Source organism: Schistocerca serialis, chromosome 2 (assembly GCF_023864345.2).
Source record: "Schistocerca serialis cubense isolate TAMUIC-IGC-003099 chromosome 2, iqSchSeri2.2, whole genome shotgun sequence".
Lineage (NCBI taxonomy): Eukaryota > Metazoa > Arthropoda > Insecta > Orthoptera > Acrididae > Schistocerca > Schistocerca serialis.
Genome location: NC_064639.1, coordinates 549,509,632 through 549,528,207, shown reverse-complemented (window position 1 = coordinate 549,528,207; position 18,576 = coordinate 549,509,632). Strand labels below are relative to the sequence as shown.

Sequence of the window (18,576 nt, the reverse complement as noted above, 5' to 3'; positions counted from 1 at the left end):
TTATGTGAAGCAAGGTGTATGAGCAATGTAGAATTATACCATTAGGTTGAAGGAGAAGGCATCAACAGAGAGTCGGGAGTGATAAAGAGAGAGTGGAGGTCATTGTTATGCCAGATGTATATACTGCTCTACACATGGTGTTTGTGACTGAAATGTCAGTGTTTGGAAAGTGCTTTATTATTTTGGTGTCTATCGCAATTAAAGATTTAGTGACTTCACGTGTTGTGTTGCCCATTTGCCTGAACTGTGTTTTGACTCTTTAAACATAAAACTTTGATGTGTAGACCATTAAGTGGGTCAAGAGGAATGTTTGATTTGAGTCTTCAGCTTTGGCCAGTGACATAATATTAATGGATGCATATATTTGGTGCATATATTCACAGTTCTGTTGGGTTGGCGAAGCCATCAAATATGAAAGCAAAAAAATAAAATTATTTGTGCTGACACACAGATGTATAGCTTAGCCTGAGGTACAGGTTAGGTTGGAAGATACCAGTTTGGTTGTGAGCTGGCAAAGCCAACAAATGTGATAGTGAAAGAAAGGAAAAAAAGGAAACGGTAATGGTGACAGACAGATCTGTAGCTTTGCCTGAGGTCTAGGCTAGGTTGAAACAGTTGTGAGTTGGCAAGGCCAAACAATGTTCACTAAAAAAACACGTTGTGGTTATTTGAAAAAATTGCCAATAACATCACATTATAGTCACCATATTTTTTATGGCATTTGTCACATGCTTCCTGTGTCACTGCTCAAAGCCGATGACTCATATCAAACATCCCTCTATATCCCTGTTAAGCTATTTCCATGCTGTAAAAATACTGTTTTTAATTGTAGACAGTAAAAACTGTTTAGAGCATACCATGGACTATGGAAAGAAACATAAAATATGATTACACATTTTTGTGTCATGTACTGATACAAAGAACTTTTAACTGAGAATGTATTATGTGCTGATTGCCACATAATTGAAGTGATTGCATAGACAATTGTGCATGGTACTTACTGTTCTGTTTAAACAATGGACTAATGATTTACAGTACAATTGACTTGATTTACTTTCATAGTGTGGACAGATATACTGTAAAAAGTGCCATGCCACGACTGTAACCATAAATCTGAAAACTATGGCTAATGTGTGTAACAAACATTATGGCATCAGGTTAAGTCATAAGTTAATGTAAAGAAGCATGTCTTATGTTCATTGTTGCATGCAGAAACACAAACTGGAATTAATTCTGCAAACATCTAAAATTCTTGTTAAATCTGTAGCAGGCTCTCCCGATCAAGGAGCTTAGCAAGACAATACCAACTATTGGATTACATTCAAGGATGAATTATATTGTTCTAATCAGTGATAAGCAAGAGTAACTTTTCATGTTGATTAATATTACATAATTGGAAATTGTCATATTGCAATGCTGTTTGGATTTCTTTCCTATAATAACCTTCAGAATAATAGTTAAAATCTATTTTCATACATTTACTTATTTTTTCCACAATTATAAAACATTTGCAAACGCATTGACTTACAACATATTATTGCAAACAATTGCAGTCAGTACCAAAGAGGTAGAAGTTAAACAGATTCATTTAATTGCCAATGCTTCTTTGTTTATATATTTTGTAATTGTTTATCTGCATCTGCATGTTTTATTGTTTTGCATTTGATTTCATTCAAATTATTGTGCTCTGCCAACAGGTTTTGCACACTATGTGTTGTCCGCCATTGCATTTTTAGGTAGAGACACATCATTTGCTTTGTTTAGGAGAATATTTTACCATTAGTAATCTGTTTGATTTTGACAAATGGGTGATCATTTGTGTTGTTATAGTTTTGAGTAATTACTTTCCTGTGTGAATATAATGTTCAACCAAATTGTAGAAAAGTAGAGTACAGTATTCCTGGTTTCAGTTAACTTAAAATTTCTAGGTGCGGTAAATTTAGGGGTGACAGACTGGGGTACTGTCAGGCTGAGTTATAGAATGTGGTCAGTTCTAGCTCAGTCAATGTTCAAGGAGATGCTATTTCGAATGACACAGTTACATTTTGTGATACCCCCTATTCCATTAATGCCACAAGCATAATACTTTTGGGATCCAAGCTTTGTCACTTAGACTCCAACTTCTTTGTGGACTGTGAATCTTTTGCACTGGTACTTACCAAACTGTAGTAGGGGATCTCATAAACATCTATCATACTACAGCTGGAAGAGCTCTTAACAGTGTGATACACAGTTTAATTTCCATAAAGTAACTGTAAGTGTTCATGCCACACAACCAAGAAAAGATATTGAGGACCAAAAGGGAATTCTATAGAACTGGTCATGGGGGCCATAGATTGTGTACAAGTATCCAAACTTTGCCCTTTTGGAGCACAAAGAGGACTATACAGAATTTGTAAGAATTCCTTTTCTATCAATATTCAAATCATCTGTAATGTCAATATGAACATTTTGAATGTGGTAAGCAATTGGTCGGGTTCCACACATTTGGGACAACAGTATAATTGCTGATTTGAGGCTACACAGGAGCCAAAGGACACTATAATAGAGCTCATATTGGTACCAGATGTGTAGTAGGGTGTACAATTGCTACTAGAATGTGGTAAATAGAAAAATTAAATGTACTGATGCCGAAATAACAAACAGAAATATTATGTCATGTGAAAAATAAGAACATGTTAACCATTGAAACAAATATCAGACAAAAATATGTTTTATGCATACAAAACATATTCATATTCATTTACAAAAACCTAAATTTCTTGAGCACATTGCCTGAAAAGCTGAAACCTGAAGTTTCCTTCATTTCATTCTTGAACTTATTCATAACTTCCATTTTCTAAGGTTATGCTCTTCTTCCATGATTTCTCTTTGTCTTTCAGTTAACAAAGTTGTTTTCATTATATTCCTCTTGTATTAAACACATTTTTAATGAATGAAGCTTGTCTGATTTTTCAAACAACTCCCTATTTTTCACTACAATTGCATGTTCTCTGCCTTTTTCCTTGGGCACATCTTCTAATAAGCTCCCACCAGACAATGCAAGCCAAGGATAATGACTGCAGGATGAAGTTTCATCTCCAGCACTTTCACTGCTGTCTTCAAAATAGTTAGTGTCATCGATGTTACCTGAAAGCGCCACATTATCTTCCATTGTATTATTGTCATTAACTCCAGTTAGCCCCTCAAAAACTTGTGGGATTGTAGTAGGAAATATTTAGCTTATATCATCAGTCTTCATATCAGCTATTCCATCACCACCTTAAAATTGTTCTCAATTACATTTAGCTTTCATCTTCTTTGCTTTCACTTTCATGCCCTTCCATGTTACTTTAGCTGCTCTTGTCACTTTTGTGCAAGAGAGTCTGCATTGTATTCAACATGTAGGGGAAAGTGGGGCATGTTGAGACACAAAAAATTAAAACGTCCATACATTTGTAAGTAGCCCCTGTACAGTTTCGATTTCACTATTTTTTGGAGTATATTTACTGTAAATACAATTATTTATGGAAATAGATGTAAATTTTGCATTGTTTTTGATAATTCTTTCAAAATATGAAAGATTTACAATGTCTCATGCTGCCTGCCTGGTGGGGTACATTGAGATACTGTATGTGGAAGGTTGAGACAATATGGGAAAGAATAAGACACTTTACAATTAGATTAGAAACATTGATTTTGTTCCTATTTTTTAATTATTTGGGGATAGTATTTTAAATTAAGTCATAAGATAAAATATCTCTGAAGAAAATAACACATTGTTGGTTGAAAATGGCAGAAAACAGTTGCAATGGTGAAACTTTTTACTGGAGATAAAACATGAAATAAAATAGTAATAGAATTAGAAAGAAAATGTTATGAACTACCTCTATAAAAAAAAACTATTTTAATGAATGTTACACTGCAAAAACAAAACAGGGAAAGAATGCAGCAATTTCTGGGTTTTTTTTCTTCCATGTTCTTGAGGTTGAGGTAACACCATAGCTATAGTACACATCTGGACATTAGAAATATCTTCAACTACAGGGTAGAAGAAATTATTTTCAGTCTTCTGCAACTTTCTCAGAAAACAAACTTCAAAGTCCCCATCATCACATTTTTTTCAAAACCTTCCCTATATAACGGACTACACTTTTCTTGCTGATAAACTTAACGAGAACATAATGTCCAATGACATGGTTCTGTGGAACTGTAACTTCACCTTCACTTAATTGAGGAATATCATCTTCCAATCCGATGTTCCATCAATGTGGTGCATTTCGTCTTCATTCTCAGAGCTAGCTTTCTGTTTCTTGAAGAGACTTGTCTTTACACTTGTAACCAGTAGGCCTACTTTTGTGGACTTCAAGAATTTTACATTCTGTTTTTCTTCCAGAATTACCTTTTCTGGCATATCTTCTCCCCTTTTCTCTAGGTTTCCTAGTCCTATTGTTTCTTTCAGCTTTTGGATAGCCACGGAACTGTTCAGGGCTGATGTAACTTGAAAATGGAGGAGAATGGATGTCTGTGTAATTTGAACTTTGTGAATTTTCCAGTTGTGGTGAAAAATCAGCCTTTCTTGTAGGATCACCATTTTGTTGTGGTAGATCACATTCAAGTGCTGTCTGTTCACTGTTCTGTCCTTCAGTTGTAGGATCCTGCTTTGTTTCTCTCTGTTCATCTGTGGGATGGTGTTTGTCAGTGACCATACTTGGCAGAAACATATCATCTGTGTAAACATGCCTGTCAACAGGAAAAATGCCAGTTTTATTGAATGAATTGGTTATATTTTCTGGAGTCATTGCACGTACATGGGCTATACCTACAAAAGCTGCAACATTATAGATGATGAATGACTGCCTGGATGTTCATTCATTCACATGTCTACAGCAGCATTATAATAAGCCTGAAATGGCTTCATAATTCCAACATTCAGTGGCTGAATTCTATGGGTTGAATGTGGAGGAACAGTTAAGATGTGCACTCCATTAGCTTTTGCCATATTAATGGCTTCAATGGACATGTGAGTTTCATGGTTATCATAAATTAGCAGTGTTTGTTGAGTCATAGAACTCCCAGAATATTTAATAAAATGCTGCATGAAGCATACAAAGTTAACTGAAGTCATCCAACCTGAGGAATGAGCCAGTCCAAGCGTTCCTGTAGGTACACCATAAAGCATGAACTCTTTAAAATGAACTTGTGGGAAAACCATTTCGGGTGGCATGGTGTTGCCCACACCATTGATCACAAGCAGTGTTTTTACTAAAGTTCCCTTTCCTCCACTGATAACTTTGGACACTTGTTTGATTCCTTTCTGTGCCATTACCTTTGAAGGCTGCTGGGTGGTTTCGGTTTTTGTCTCACTCAGGTTTTAGATGCAAGATGGGTCATAGAGTTCTGTATGTTTCTTAAGTAATATCTCTAAATTATCAAAAAACATATCCACATTGAAGTGACTGAAGGAACTGGCTCTTGCTAGACTGCACCCTTCACCAGTTTGAAGGGACAGTTGAGGATGGTGCTTGAGAAAACCATAGAGCTAGTCTTTGCCAGCAATACAATGTTTGTTTCATGTTTCAGGACATTCTATTTTATTGATTTTTGTTGTCTCATATGCTAACTTAAGTGTTTCTAAAGTTGTGAGGCCATAGAACATCTTTTTGCATTAGCTATTAAAAATTTAACAAAGTCCTCTTGTTGTCATCTGACAAAACACTGCGAACATCACAGTGAGCTTTCATTTCTATAGCATTGCCAGGATTAGTTCTTAATTTTTGCATGTATCTAGCAAGAGTCTGAAACTTAAGATTCATCTTTTTAGCAGCACTCCTGATAGAATCTGCCTGTAGAACAAGTTTAGCACCTTCCTACATTGTATCTGCATCAAAGCTACCCTTAACCTTATGCTTTTTTTCGTTCTTGTACCATTTTGAACCTTCAACAAACAATCTGAAAGCAAAAAGCATTTATTTAAATAACTATATCTATTTCTTTCCCACTTAAAGTGAGTATTTACTCTGTAAATGATGTCCCAACCTACCTCTCTGTGCTTTGTCTCAACATGCCCCATCATAACCTCCCACAGTAAAATCATAGTCTTAAACTCCATAAACAATTTCTCACTAATTTGAACAATTTTAGTTAAGCACAAATGCAAATGCAATAACCTTATGTAAATTACACAAAAACTAATTCCATAACAAATTAAACATATCAAATTACCCGAGTGTTGAAAAATTACATCACTAGTGAGAATTCAGTCCTTCCAGTATTTCTCAGATGCTATATAATTGTGCCAAAGCAAATGAAGTTCTTTCGCATTCTCCATGGCAAAGGTATACAGCTTTGTAGGAATAGCCAACCTAAAACATTAAAATTTGTTCAAAATGATGTTGTCTCAAGGTGCCCCGTGTCTCAACATGCCCCACTTTCCCCTATTTTTTTTCCAAAGCATCTGTTTTCATCTTTAGCATGTTGGCATTGTGCATTTTAGATTCAGCAGCATTAATGTACTTTTTCATTATTTCAGCAAACCACTCTTTTTCACTTCTGGTATGTTTTTTGAACATTTAACACTTACATTGTCTGTGGCTGCCACCACAGTGCTGTTAACTCAATCTTAAGCTGCAAAAAAATCGTATATGGAAATGTATATGGTGGCAAGTAAATTAAAATGGATTATCCATTAATAACGGATGCTGGTACCTGTAGAAGATGGGGTTAAGGACTGAATTATAGATTCATCCATTAATATCCTGTTTCTCTTTCATAATACACTGATCTCATCATTAATACAATAGGATTTAGCTTCTTTGAATTTTAATAATTCTTTCTAGCATAAATTACACCAACATGATATTATTGTCAAAAGGTGATGCAATAATGTCTGCTGACAATCAATAGTTTTCGAGATGAAATTCAAATGCCAGCAGTATGCAGAAGCAGCTTACTTCTGTAGTAAAAAGGTGCTACTACTTCAGTTACAACTAAAGAAGTAAACAGAAATTGAGTTCTTCAATGGTTACTAAAAGAGTACATTACCATGGAAGTAATTTACTAAAACAGTCCAGACTAAAGAAGCAACAGTAACTACAACTCTCAGTATTTTTAGCCAAATGTTGTCACAATGAAAAATTAAATGATCCACTTACACCCAGAAGATGTATGAGGGGCAGTCAAAAGAAAACTGAATACCCACCACATCAAGACCATGGCATGCAATGGTTCCATTCAAAAGTAATCACCAAATGCTTTAAGACATTTATCCCACTGAGAGGTGGGAAATCAATTCCTGTTTTGTAGAATGTGGTTGGCCACTGTCAGATCCACCACCACACCCACTCTTGCACTTCCTCATCCAACTGAAACCCACATCCACACATATCTTTCTTCAGGTCATCAGAGATGTGAAAATTACAAGATGAAAGCACTGGGTTGTATGGAGGATGTTGCAGTGTGTCCCAACCAACTTGCTGATGCGTAGCATGTAGCCTTTGTGAAATAGGCAGTGAGGCAGTGTGGGGAAGGGGGGAGGGGGGGGGGGCGGATGTTATCAACCAACAGCATGATTCCGCCCAACAGCATTCCGACAGCCCAAGGACAAACAGCAAAGTCAATAGCGGAAACATCCCACATCTCTCCCGAAAAGAAATCCAAAGCTGTTCACACAAGTTCCAGTAAGGTCATGGTGACCTTCTTTGACTGCAGTGGCACTTGCTCATCAAGTTTCTTGGATGACCTTCTTTGATTGCAGTGGCACACGCTCATCAAGTTCCTTGAGTATGAAATGACAATCAATTTGCAGAACTATGAAGACACTTTGCAGAAACTATGATGCACCATAAAGTCAAAATGCCCAGGAATGCAGTTCAACAAAATCACAGTGTGGACAAAATCATCCTGTTGCATGATAATGCTCACCCTCACACTCCCAAATGAACAAAGGCTATGCTACACTTAAGCAGTTTTGTGGCAAACACTGCAACAATCTTCATACAGCCCAGATCTTTAACCCTATGATTTTCACATCTTTGGCAGCCTGAAGAAAGACATGCATGGATGTCGGTTCAGTCAGATGAAGAAGTGCAAGTGCGGGTGTGGTTGTGGAACCTTCAGCATCTGACTGCATTCTACAAAACAGGAACTGATCATCTCATCTCCCAACAGAATAAATATCTCAGTGATTACTTCTGAACAGAACCATTCTGTGATCTTGTAGTGGTTGATGTTTGGTTTTCATTTGACTGCCCCTTATATGCTGCTTATACTGCAGTGAAAAAGTTTCTGCACTTGCTGGAAGGATGCTAACTCTGCAGTCTTTCACATCCAAGAATGAAGAGTACAATACTTTCAGTAAAGGCAGCATTTGGCTGGCCAGTTATCAGCAAGGATTTTAAGATGTCTGCCTGGCAAATGAAGCATTTCCCAATGTAATGAAGTCATAGAGCATATTACAGCATTACCTGGTACATATAGTGAATCCGATTGCAACTGACCACTTTTCTCACTGGCCAGAAGTTTTTCACTGTTGCCAAGAAATTCCTTCAGGGATGGATGGAACAAATCACTGTACCATTTCACATTAGAAACAAACAAGATAGGCAGTTTTAATCTCATCTTTTAAACACATTAACAACACTGTTGGGAATGAGCTTTATTCAAACAAGTTCTACCAAGTTTTGGATTGAATATCTATCAATAATTATAATAATCCTGTAACAGCTGATGTAGTGTTTGGACAAGCACTATGATTATCCAGCAAATTTTTTGTTGACACTACAAACCTTACCACTGATGGACATATGGACACAGATTACCAGTTATGACTGGTTGTTTCAGAAAAGGAATGCTGTCCTGCAGACCATTCATTTCCTATGATTTGCAGTTGGTGAGTCTATTTGCAAACATAAAAAAATGTTTGATGTTGACATGCATGACTCAATACTACAGTTAAAGTGAATGTGTTTTATTGCAACAGAAACTTTGCCCTCTGACCTTCAAGATGCTCAGCACAGCATGTGGCATGCAAGAAACAGTACAACCAGTAGCTGTGGTTAATAACCCATCAAAATATTCGGATCACAACCAAGTCATCGTGTGTGTATTAAAATGAGTGCATAAAAACTTGAAGTACATTGACACTAAATAAGGAGTGATATGGCATGCAAATAATTTGATGTTTGACGAGCTGTGTGCAGCGGTGCTTGTATAAGGTCTGTGTCATTGTGCCTATGTCTTGACAATTAATCTCCCTCCAAATTTGTCTTACTCATTTTATTCCAATATATCAGACTTGAATTATCTCATTTCCATAACTATTCCAACATTCATCCATTCATTCATTTATTTTGTGGATCCAATCAATGATAACCTTCAGATAATGTGAGATGTAAAACCCATCCATTACCTGCTTTTTGTGTGACACTGAACACTTCATATTTGTATGTCTGAACACACTAATAACTTGACCATATTTACCAAAAGAGTGAGATTGGCCCAGAGGTTTGGTTTGGAATAGCAGAAATTGAACTATCTTAAGAAGAAGAAAGTTGAAATAACTTACAAGTTCACTTCATCTTGTATTATCACTAGAGGCCTCTATGAATTAATGACATGGGATCAAAATCACAGCATCAGTTGGGACTGCAAAATAATAAATATAAAATACTTGAAGTTTTTGGATCTAGCTGAGTTTCATTATCAGATGATATAAATTTTGTTGTTACAGAATAGATTGTTATTGGCATGGAGTTTCTGTCACTATTATCCTATTCCATACATAGAAACTATGGATAATCATTTTAACATCCTTTTGCCAATTATGGACTGATAAGTCCATTATTCTATCGCAAACATTTGTTCTATTTGTACTGTCCAGGAACTAAAACCTGGAAATCCAAGTACAAATAACATCAATAGGCCTATTTAGTATTGATTCTAGAGCTTTGTCATATTGATATTACGTGTGCTGTGGTTGTTGAGCCAAAAATACACCTGAGGGGAGATACAACAGTGCATTTTTAATAATGTCCTGAGCTGTTTACAGAATACCAGATGACTTTATGAAGAATGATAGGATTGTGCTCAATGTTAAAAGATGTTCAACCAAGAAGAAAAGTGTAGGTCAAAGCAAAAGCTAATGCCTTACCAACAAGGAAGAAGAAGCAGAAGAGAAAATGAGATAATTCCTTCTCTTTATTACTGACCTATGTTTTTAAAAATTTTAAGGAGTATATTAAAAGATGTGTTCCAGTTATAATGAAGATGTTAGTTATTTCAGCACTTATTATGATTTCCTCTTTGATGTTGCAAATTATCTGCTTACTTTATTTGTTCTGTTTCTGTTTTTAACTGTGTTAAAATCATGTTTAAAGTAATTTATGCACTAATATTGTCCACAAACACCAATGAATACGTTGATAGATTTCTTTCTCTCCCTACAGGAAACTGTATGAGTGAATTTATGGGTCTTGTCATGGGCAACTATGAAGCAAAGGAAGAAGGCTTCCTGCCTGGTGGAGCTTCTCTTCACTCAATGATGACACCCCATGGACCTGATACACAGTGTTTTGAGGCAGCATCAAATGCAAAACTTGTCCCTTGTAGAGTGGCAGACGGAACGCAGGTACTTTTGTTTAAATATATCACTTTTATGCAATGATACACCAATGTTTTTGAAAACTGCAGAACCTAGAAAGAATCAAAGATTTGGGAATATGTAGAACAGTGTCCAAACAATAAGTGTGCACTGATATGTTGTGTGATGCCTCATAACAGGGCAACAGGCTTATACAGGGCATGTTGCTACAACAGAAATGAGTGGATGGAACCTGCAGACAGAAGGGGGTCATACAAAGTCATGAGCTTGTGGTGGACCACATCTGTGTGACTAACGCATGACAGCAACTTGGTCTGCATAGCTAGAACAGACCTCACAACTTAACAACAGTGTACTTCCCTGACCTATACATCTGCCTCTCACAACACACATTAAACATGTCTAGCATATGATTGGGTGGTAACTTGTTAATCAAAAGTCCTCGAATTATCATTGCTGATTCTTTGTTTACTGACATATAGACTGTGTATTGGAGAACCACCCACCCCTCGAAACGTATTCAGACCTCTTTCAATTTTTCATGCTGTGACATGGTTCTGATTGCAGAATTTGGAGACTGCACACCATACTGAATTCTTAAAAGGCAGAGATCAAGTACAGATCTGTAATCCTAATCATCTTTGTGTTGTGATTTATCAGATTTGTGGTATAAAGCTTATTTCAGTCATGTGCACACCACCTGGTGTTGTCAAAAGATAGTCTTGTTCTCAGGAAATAAGCATTGTGGCAGGTGAAGCATTGTGGCAGGTGATGGGATCCCACATTGTCTTCTTGGATATGATCCTCGTGGAGATGGTTTATCATAGTCTTCCTCTGATTTATTATGAAGTGTCAGGTGTATAATTGTGTTTTGTGGATGAGTCTTTATACAATATAGTGTTGTATTTGTTCTGTTATGGCTAAAGGGAAAGAAGAAGATACAACTCAGCACTCACACATGAGGACTACTGAGCCTAATATCCCCAGCTGATGAAGGATCACTGTTAATAATGCCAAATGCACTTTATGTTATCTATACTTGATGTTAACGAATTTCTCTTCTTCAGAAATACTTTCCTTGCCATAGCCAGTCTACATTTATATCCTCTCTATTTCGACCATCATGAGTTATTTTGCTCCCGAAAAAGCAAAACTTGTCTGCTACATTAAGTGTCTCATTTCCTAATCTAATTCCCTCCAGTGCATCATCTGATTTAATTTGACTACATTCCATTGTCCTCATTTTGCTTTTTTTGATGTTCATCTTTCAAGATACTGTCCATTCCATTCAATTGCTCTTCCAGGTCCTTTACTATGGCCGGCAGAATTACAACCTCCAAGTTTTTATATCTCCTTCATGGATTTTAATTCCTACTCCAGATTTTTCTTTTGTTTCCTTTACTGCTTGCTAAATATACAGATCAAATAACATTGCGGATAGGCTACAACCCTGTCTCACTCCCTTCTCAGCCACTGCTTCCCTTTCATACCCTTCTACTCTTATAACTGCCATCTGGTTTCTGTACAAATTGTAAATAGCCTTTAGCTCCCTGTATTTTACCCCTGCTACCTTCAGAATTTGAAAGGGGGTATTTCAGTTAACATTGTCCAAAGCTTTCTCTGAGTCTACAAATGCTAGAAACATAGGTTTGCCTTTCCTTAATCTGTCTTCTAAGATAAGTCATAGATTCAGTATTTCCTCATGTGTTCCAACATTTCTATGGAATCCAAACTAATCTTCCCCAAGGTCAGCTTCTACCAGTTTTTCCATTCATCTGTAAAGAACCCGTGTTAGTATTTTGCAACCATGACTTATTAAACTGATAGTTCAGTAATTTTCACACCTGTCAATATCTGCTTCCTTTGGGATTGGAATTATTGTATTCATCTTGAAGTCTGAGGGTATTTCACCTGTCTCATACATCTTGCTCACCAGATCAGATGGTAGAGGGGCTGGCTCTCCCAAGGCTATCAGTAGTTTGTAACGATTTTATTATTATTATTATTTTGGGGGGGGGGGGGGGGGGGAGGGGGGAGAGAGACTGGAATTAACAAAATAATCATTGAAAGATTATTTGATTAAAAACAGAGCATTTAGCATTTTAAAAGTTCATTGTTATACTTGTGTTCCAACGACATCAAGAAAGTATGATCTTGGGGGCGGGGGGGTTCCAAATATTACACTTCAGTCATTAATGCTGCAGTGATATTTAAAGTTTAGTTCATTGCTTATGCATATCTTAGTTCGGTGTAACTCTGAGTAATCTGCTTCTGCCACTGCTGCTGAAGTCGTTGTCCTGGTCCATTTCATCTGCAAACTGGATCTAGTTACATGAATTCCATGAAATAATCCAGGTACCAAGTCATTTTATAATGGTTTATGAATGGCATGCTGCATAACTTCTTCTTGGTGGAAGCCAACTCCACATAACAGGCTACATAGTCACGAAACCGTGTTACAACAATTAGATTATTACCCTGACATGCAACACAGTGGTCGCATCTGTGCACTGTCTCCAACTGAGCTTTTCTGAGCCTTCTGCTCCCCCTATTTATATGTTCTTAATGATGAAGCTAACAAAACTATAGTGCAAATCTATAAAATTAACAATTAAAAGTTCAAAGTTGTTGTGATTAACTATACGCAAATCATTCGTACTGTATGCCCAAACTGGCATATACAATATAAAATTTTTTTACAAAAGATAAACATCACATTATACAAAGGTAGTGAAAAACAACAATGTTAACCTAATTTTTCTTAATTATGGATTCATTAGTGAATGAAAAATAATGCTGGCATATATTGGACAAACATGACCTACAAGTAAACAAATTAAATAATAAATTTTGTGAAATTTAACATATTATACAAATCACTTATTAGATACAATTGGAATTACAAAACTTTCAATGAATTGCCTCTTCGGAGAGCATTTCATTAGGGTATCAAAAAAGGAATGTAAAACAAGGGGTTGTTTTATTTCAAGTTCTAATGGAATATCCTCTACTCCCAGGGCCTTTTTGCAACTTAGGCCTTTTAGAGCTCTGTCAAATGCTTCTCACAGTATCATATCTCCCATTTCATCTTCGTCTACATCCTCCTCCATTACCATAATACTGCCCTCAAGTACATGGCCCTTGTATAGACCCTCTATATACTCCTTCCACCTTTCTGCTTTCCCTTCTTTGCTTAGGCTGGTTTTCCATCTGAGCTCTTGATATTCATACAGACAGTTCTCTTTAATTTTCCTGTGGGCAATATCTATCTTACCCCTAACAATATATGCCTATACATCCTTAGCCATCCTTGCTTAGCTATTTTGCAGTTCCTGTCAATCTCATTTTTGAGACATTTGTATTCCTTTCTGCCAGCTCCATTTATTGCATGTTTATATTTTCTTCTTTCATCAGTTAAATTCAATATCTCTTGTGTTACCCAAGGATTTCTACTAGCCCTCATCTTTTTACCTCTTGATCCTCAGCTGCCTTCACTATTTCATCTCTCAAAGCTACCCATTCTTCTTCTACTGTATTTCTTTCCCTTTCTTGTCTATCATTCCCTAATGCTCTCTCTGAAACTCCCAGCAACCTCTGGTTCTTTCAGTTTATCCAGGTTCCATCTCCTTAAATTCCTACATTTCTGAAGTTTCTTGAGTTTTAATTTACAGTTCACAACCAACAAATTGTGGTCAGAATCCACATCTACCCCTGTAAATGTCTTACAATTTAAAACCTGGTTCCTGAATCTCTTTCTTACCCTTATATAATATGACTTTGGCGCAAATAGTGCCCTCCGCCACACACCACTTGGTGGCTAGTGGAGTATATATGTAGATGTAGATCTTTCACTTCAATTTGCCTTTTGTTATTTAGCTGAAGTTCAGTTGCTCTACTTTAATTAATATGCATCAACAGCTCATTATTAGTAATAGTTTAGAATTTCAATCTTGGTGGTTAGTCATTGTTACTTCCAGACTATTTCCTGAATACTATGTATGTCCTATTCCAGTATTCCAAAATGTTTTAATGTATTTTAACACATCTTAAATTGTAAATTTTCTTTGGGAAATTTATGTGCATTAATTATCTTGCTTTAAAATAGAATTGTTTTGTTAATGCAAAGACTAAGTCCAAATAAAACATAAATAATCTGTTTATTGAGAAAGTGAATCTACACAATCACAATGACAACTTATACAGGATGGATCAAACCCTATGTTACAAGACACAGTTGTTGGTAGACAGGTACCATGCGAGCATATTGTGTTAGTAAACTGATGTTTGAAAATACTTTGTTTGAGTGCTAGCATCTCTGAAATGTGGAGGAGGATGTAGGCAGTATGGACCACACAAGCTGGGCAAGGAGTAAAAGATAAATTGTATATTACTGTCAATTAATACCAGTTTAATTCACTTACAGAGGGTGCTCAACATGACCACCACTAATTTTGATACATTTTTGTGTCTCACTTTATGATGTCGTACTGAATACTTGGCCCCTTGCTCATTGGACCTGAAACCATTGGATTTTCATTTCTGGAGCCACATGAAAACCATGGTGTACGAGACACCCATGGAGTCATCACGAGATCTTGAGGCATAAATACAGGCAGCAGCTGGAGTCATCTGTGATATGACGGGAATCTTTTCCAGGATTAAGCAAGACCTCACCAGCCAATACACAAAAGTACCAGAGATGGTGATGGTCATTTGAGCATCTCCTGTAAGTGAATTAAAGTGGAGATACCAGCACACAAACAAAGCATTTTTGAACACACATTTATTAGAAAAATATGCTCAAATGGTACTCACCCACTGACTGAAACAATTTGTAATGTACCTCTTTGGTACATCCAGTAGATTTTTAAAATAGTCTGAATCAAAGTGCCTTTATTTGAGAAGAGAGTGTGCAAACATAATTCACATCAAATTAAAACAGAATAAGTTCTTAGAACAGTGATCAAAGTTTTAAGTCTAGACTTTCAAAATTTACTCAGATAAATATTTGCTCAGACAGTTAATTCAGAGACTGATTACACAAGACAAAGAATATCCCAAGTGGAAATAGTATTAAAGCATAGTAAAATAAGCAATTTTAATGATTAACTAATTAAGTTGAATGTGACCTCCAATGATAGATTTGCAAAGTGTAGTCAAGAGACATTAGCAGAATGTAATGCAGACGGTTTAAGTTTGCTATGCTTGACAATAAAGTCTCATCTGTAAGGCATGATCAAAACCATGCAATGGACACTTTGGGTGGGGCTCACCTGATGGTACAAGAATGCAAACAAAAAAACTATAATCAACCCAGATCATCACATATGATCCACAGCATTCAGCAAAAACAAATACCTTCATTATAATAGTCATGTGATAGGTGAGAATAATAAACAATTGTACAGCCACTGAAACATTTGGTAAAAGTGCAGCATGTGTTACATGATAAAGTCTTTGCTGTTTTCATCTTCAGTGACTGCAGTGTCTGCTATCATGAGACAGTGCTGAATGAATAGAATTAAGATGATGAGGTATGGTACTGCTTCAGATTATACACAGTCAGACTTTACTTCTTCATTTTACCCATTTCATCAAGTAAATGCAAAGACTCTACTCTTGCAATATGTCTGCAACCAATTTCCTGTTTTTATGTTTGCTTAGCCCTCTCCCTAGATGCTAAAGGCTGATTATTTCCAACCCATTATTTCCAATGAGTAAATCATAAGGAACTGGGCTTTCAAATTTGACAAGTAACCTGTTTTGTAAATGGCAGTTTCTGGTAAAAACATACATATATTGGATTATCCATATTTTTTGGTTGTTCATACAATATCAGACCCACATTAAGCCAAATAACCAGGAGCTTGATGTGCATGATGTTTGTCAAGAAAATGTTGCAAATTTTGTTATGAGATGCAGACCACCATCGCAACATGTAAGACTGGTGTACCTCTTATCACTTGACTCTTCCTTGTGTATTGTAGATCTTGGCTTATGTAATGGTAAACAATGACACAGAGGATTTAAATGTGTACATTTTCATCATATCTGTGGCAAAAATAAGACAGACCAATATCTTCAAGTATACAATACAACCTTTTCATTCCCTTAATTGATGCAGTTTGCTACAATTTTGTGAATTCACTATGCTGTTCCCAGTTCCACAACATACTTAAAACCCACACATAATCAGTAAGAAGTGCTTGTTTGGATTTTTTATATTTTGTCTATCAGTTGCATTTGATTCTTCCACTGTTTCTATAGCAGTCAGTCCTAATATAACTTAACATTTTTAAAAGTGCACAAATGAAATGAATGAAATCATACATTATCTTTAATGAATGAGCACTGCCTTGTTCATCCAGGATTGTTCCTGTTTTATGTGTCCTTTCATGCAAAACTTTCATTTATGCTTATTAATAAATATTTCTTCAAATCTTTTGCAGGCCTTCATGTTTGAGAGCTCACTTAGTCTGGCAGTAACAAAATGGGGAGAAGAGACATGTCAAAAATTAGATGCTTCATATTATAAGTGCTGGCAGACACTTAAAAAACACTTTAATCCAAAAGAAAAAGAACCACAGTAGATGTTTTTACAGCTGTGGTAATTCATTCAAAAGCAGAAGCTGTAAACCAATGTTTCTGTAAAATTGTGTTTCTATAATTATGTCACCTTCATTGTTGGTGCTGGTCTCTACCTACACTATGAAATATATTGTACTAATCACTCAAACAATATACTTACCTATGGTGTAATTGATCTGCTTGCCATAATTCATGAACGCAGCTGCAAACAGCACCAATGTACTGCAAATGATGAATTAATATTTCTTATGGAATTTGACACCATATTTCATTCTATATGTATCAGATAGTAGCTCTGAAATATGCAAAGTAAAAAATAAAAATAAATTTTATTGTTTGTAAATAAAAATTACAGATTTATTGTACCATACATTTAGTGTACGCCTGTGCATGCACAGGCATGTCCCCCCCCCCCCCCCTCCCCTCCCCTCCCCTCCCACACACACACACACACACACACACACACACACACACACACACACACACAGAGAGAGAGAGAGAGAGAGAGAGAGAGAGAGAGAGAGAGAGAGAGAGAGAGAGAGAGAGAGAGAGAGAGAGAGAGAAGGGAAGGAGAAAGGGGGCACGAATGATGGGAAAAAGGAGTGGGGAGTGGTTGGGGAGATTGCTGACAACTGAGACGGAGAGTGCCAGGCACACACTATAGGAATGGGGTGGTGGTAAGCTCATTCTACCCCCACTTATAGGCAGCACGCAATGATAAGAAACAGATTGGAAGGGGGGGAGGGATAGAACGGAGGAAGAGAAGATACTGCAGAGAGGAAGCTGAGAGTGCTGGGGGGGGGGGGGGGGGGGAGGGGTGCACATAAGGTCATGGGGCAGAGGGAGAGGTGGATATTTAGCAGGTATTAGCAGAGATTGAGGCCACAGGGATTGTGGGGTCTAAGGATGTGTTGCAAGGAGAATCCTCATCTATATAATTCAGAAAAGCTGGTGATGGAGAGAAGGATCCAGATGGTGTGTGTGTTTTGAAGCAACCATTTAAATCAAGCCTAGCAGTGTATTCCACTACTAGGTTGCTTTTGGCCACAGTTTGGTTGTGTCCATTCAGTTGGGTTGACAGTTGGTTCATGGTCATTAGAGGTGGGCAAACTTGTTCATCTTTGGGAACTAGTTTACTGGTGACCAGGTCTTCTAAGGACCTGTTTATTTTTTCTCATTTACAGTTCCTTGTTATATATACTTATGCCTGCCTCGAATTTGAATTTTTTTCATACAACAATAAATGAAAAATAAATAGAAGTATTTTTAAGAAAAACTTTAATTCAATATATGTTAATTAACATTTGCATTTATTAATATAAATGGAATTTTATTAAAAGTAAGACTACTTGTGAGATTCCAACTAGCAACTTTATGGTTACAAAAGTTCCACACTACACACTCAATTA

The 18,576-nt window shown here is 36.5% G+C and overlaps 1 protein-coding gene across 1 annotated transcript in view; it reads left to right on the top strand.

The window, feature by feature from the left end:
• The window catches only part of LOC126457537 (homogentisate 1,2-dioxygenase), a 109,848-nt gene extending 92,367 nt beyond the window's left edge, over window positions 1-17,481 (top strand). Inside the window, exons 9-10 of the mRNA XM_050093895.1 lie at window positions 10,425-10,606; window positions 17,029-17,481. Of these exons, the coding sequence (XP_049949852.1) occupies window positions 10,425-10,606; window positions 17,029-17,169 (323 nt within the window). The 3' untranslated portion in view covers window positions 17,170-17,481. The remainder of the gene's footprint in view (window positions 1-10,424; window positions 10,607-17,028) is intronic.
• Window positions 17,482-18,576: the final 1,095 nt, after the last annotated feature.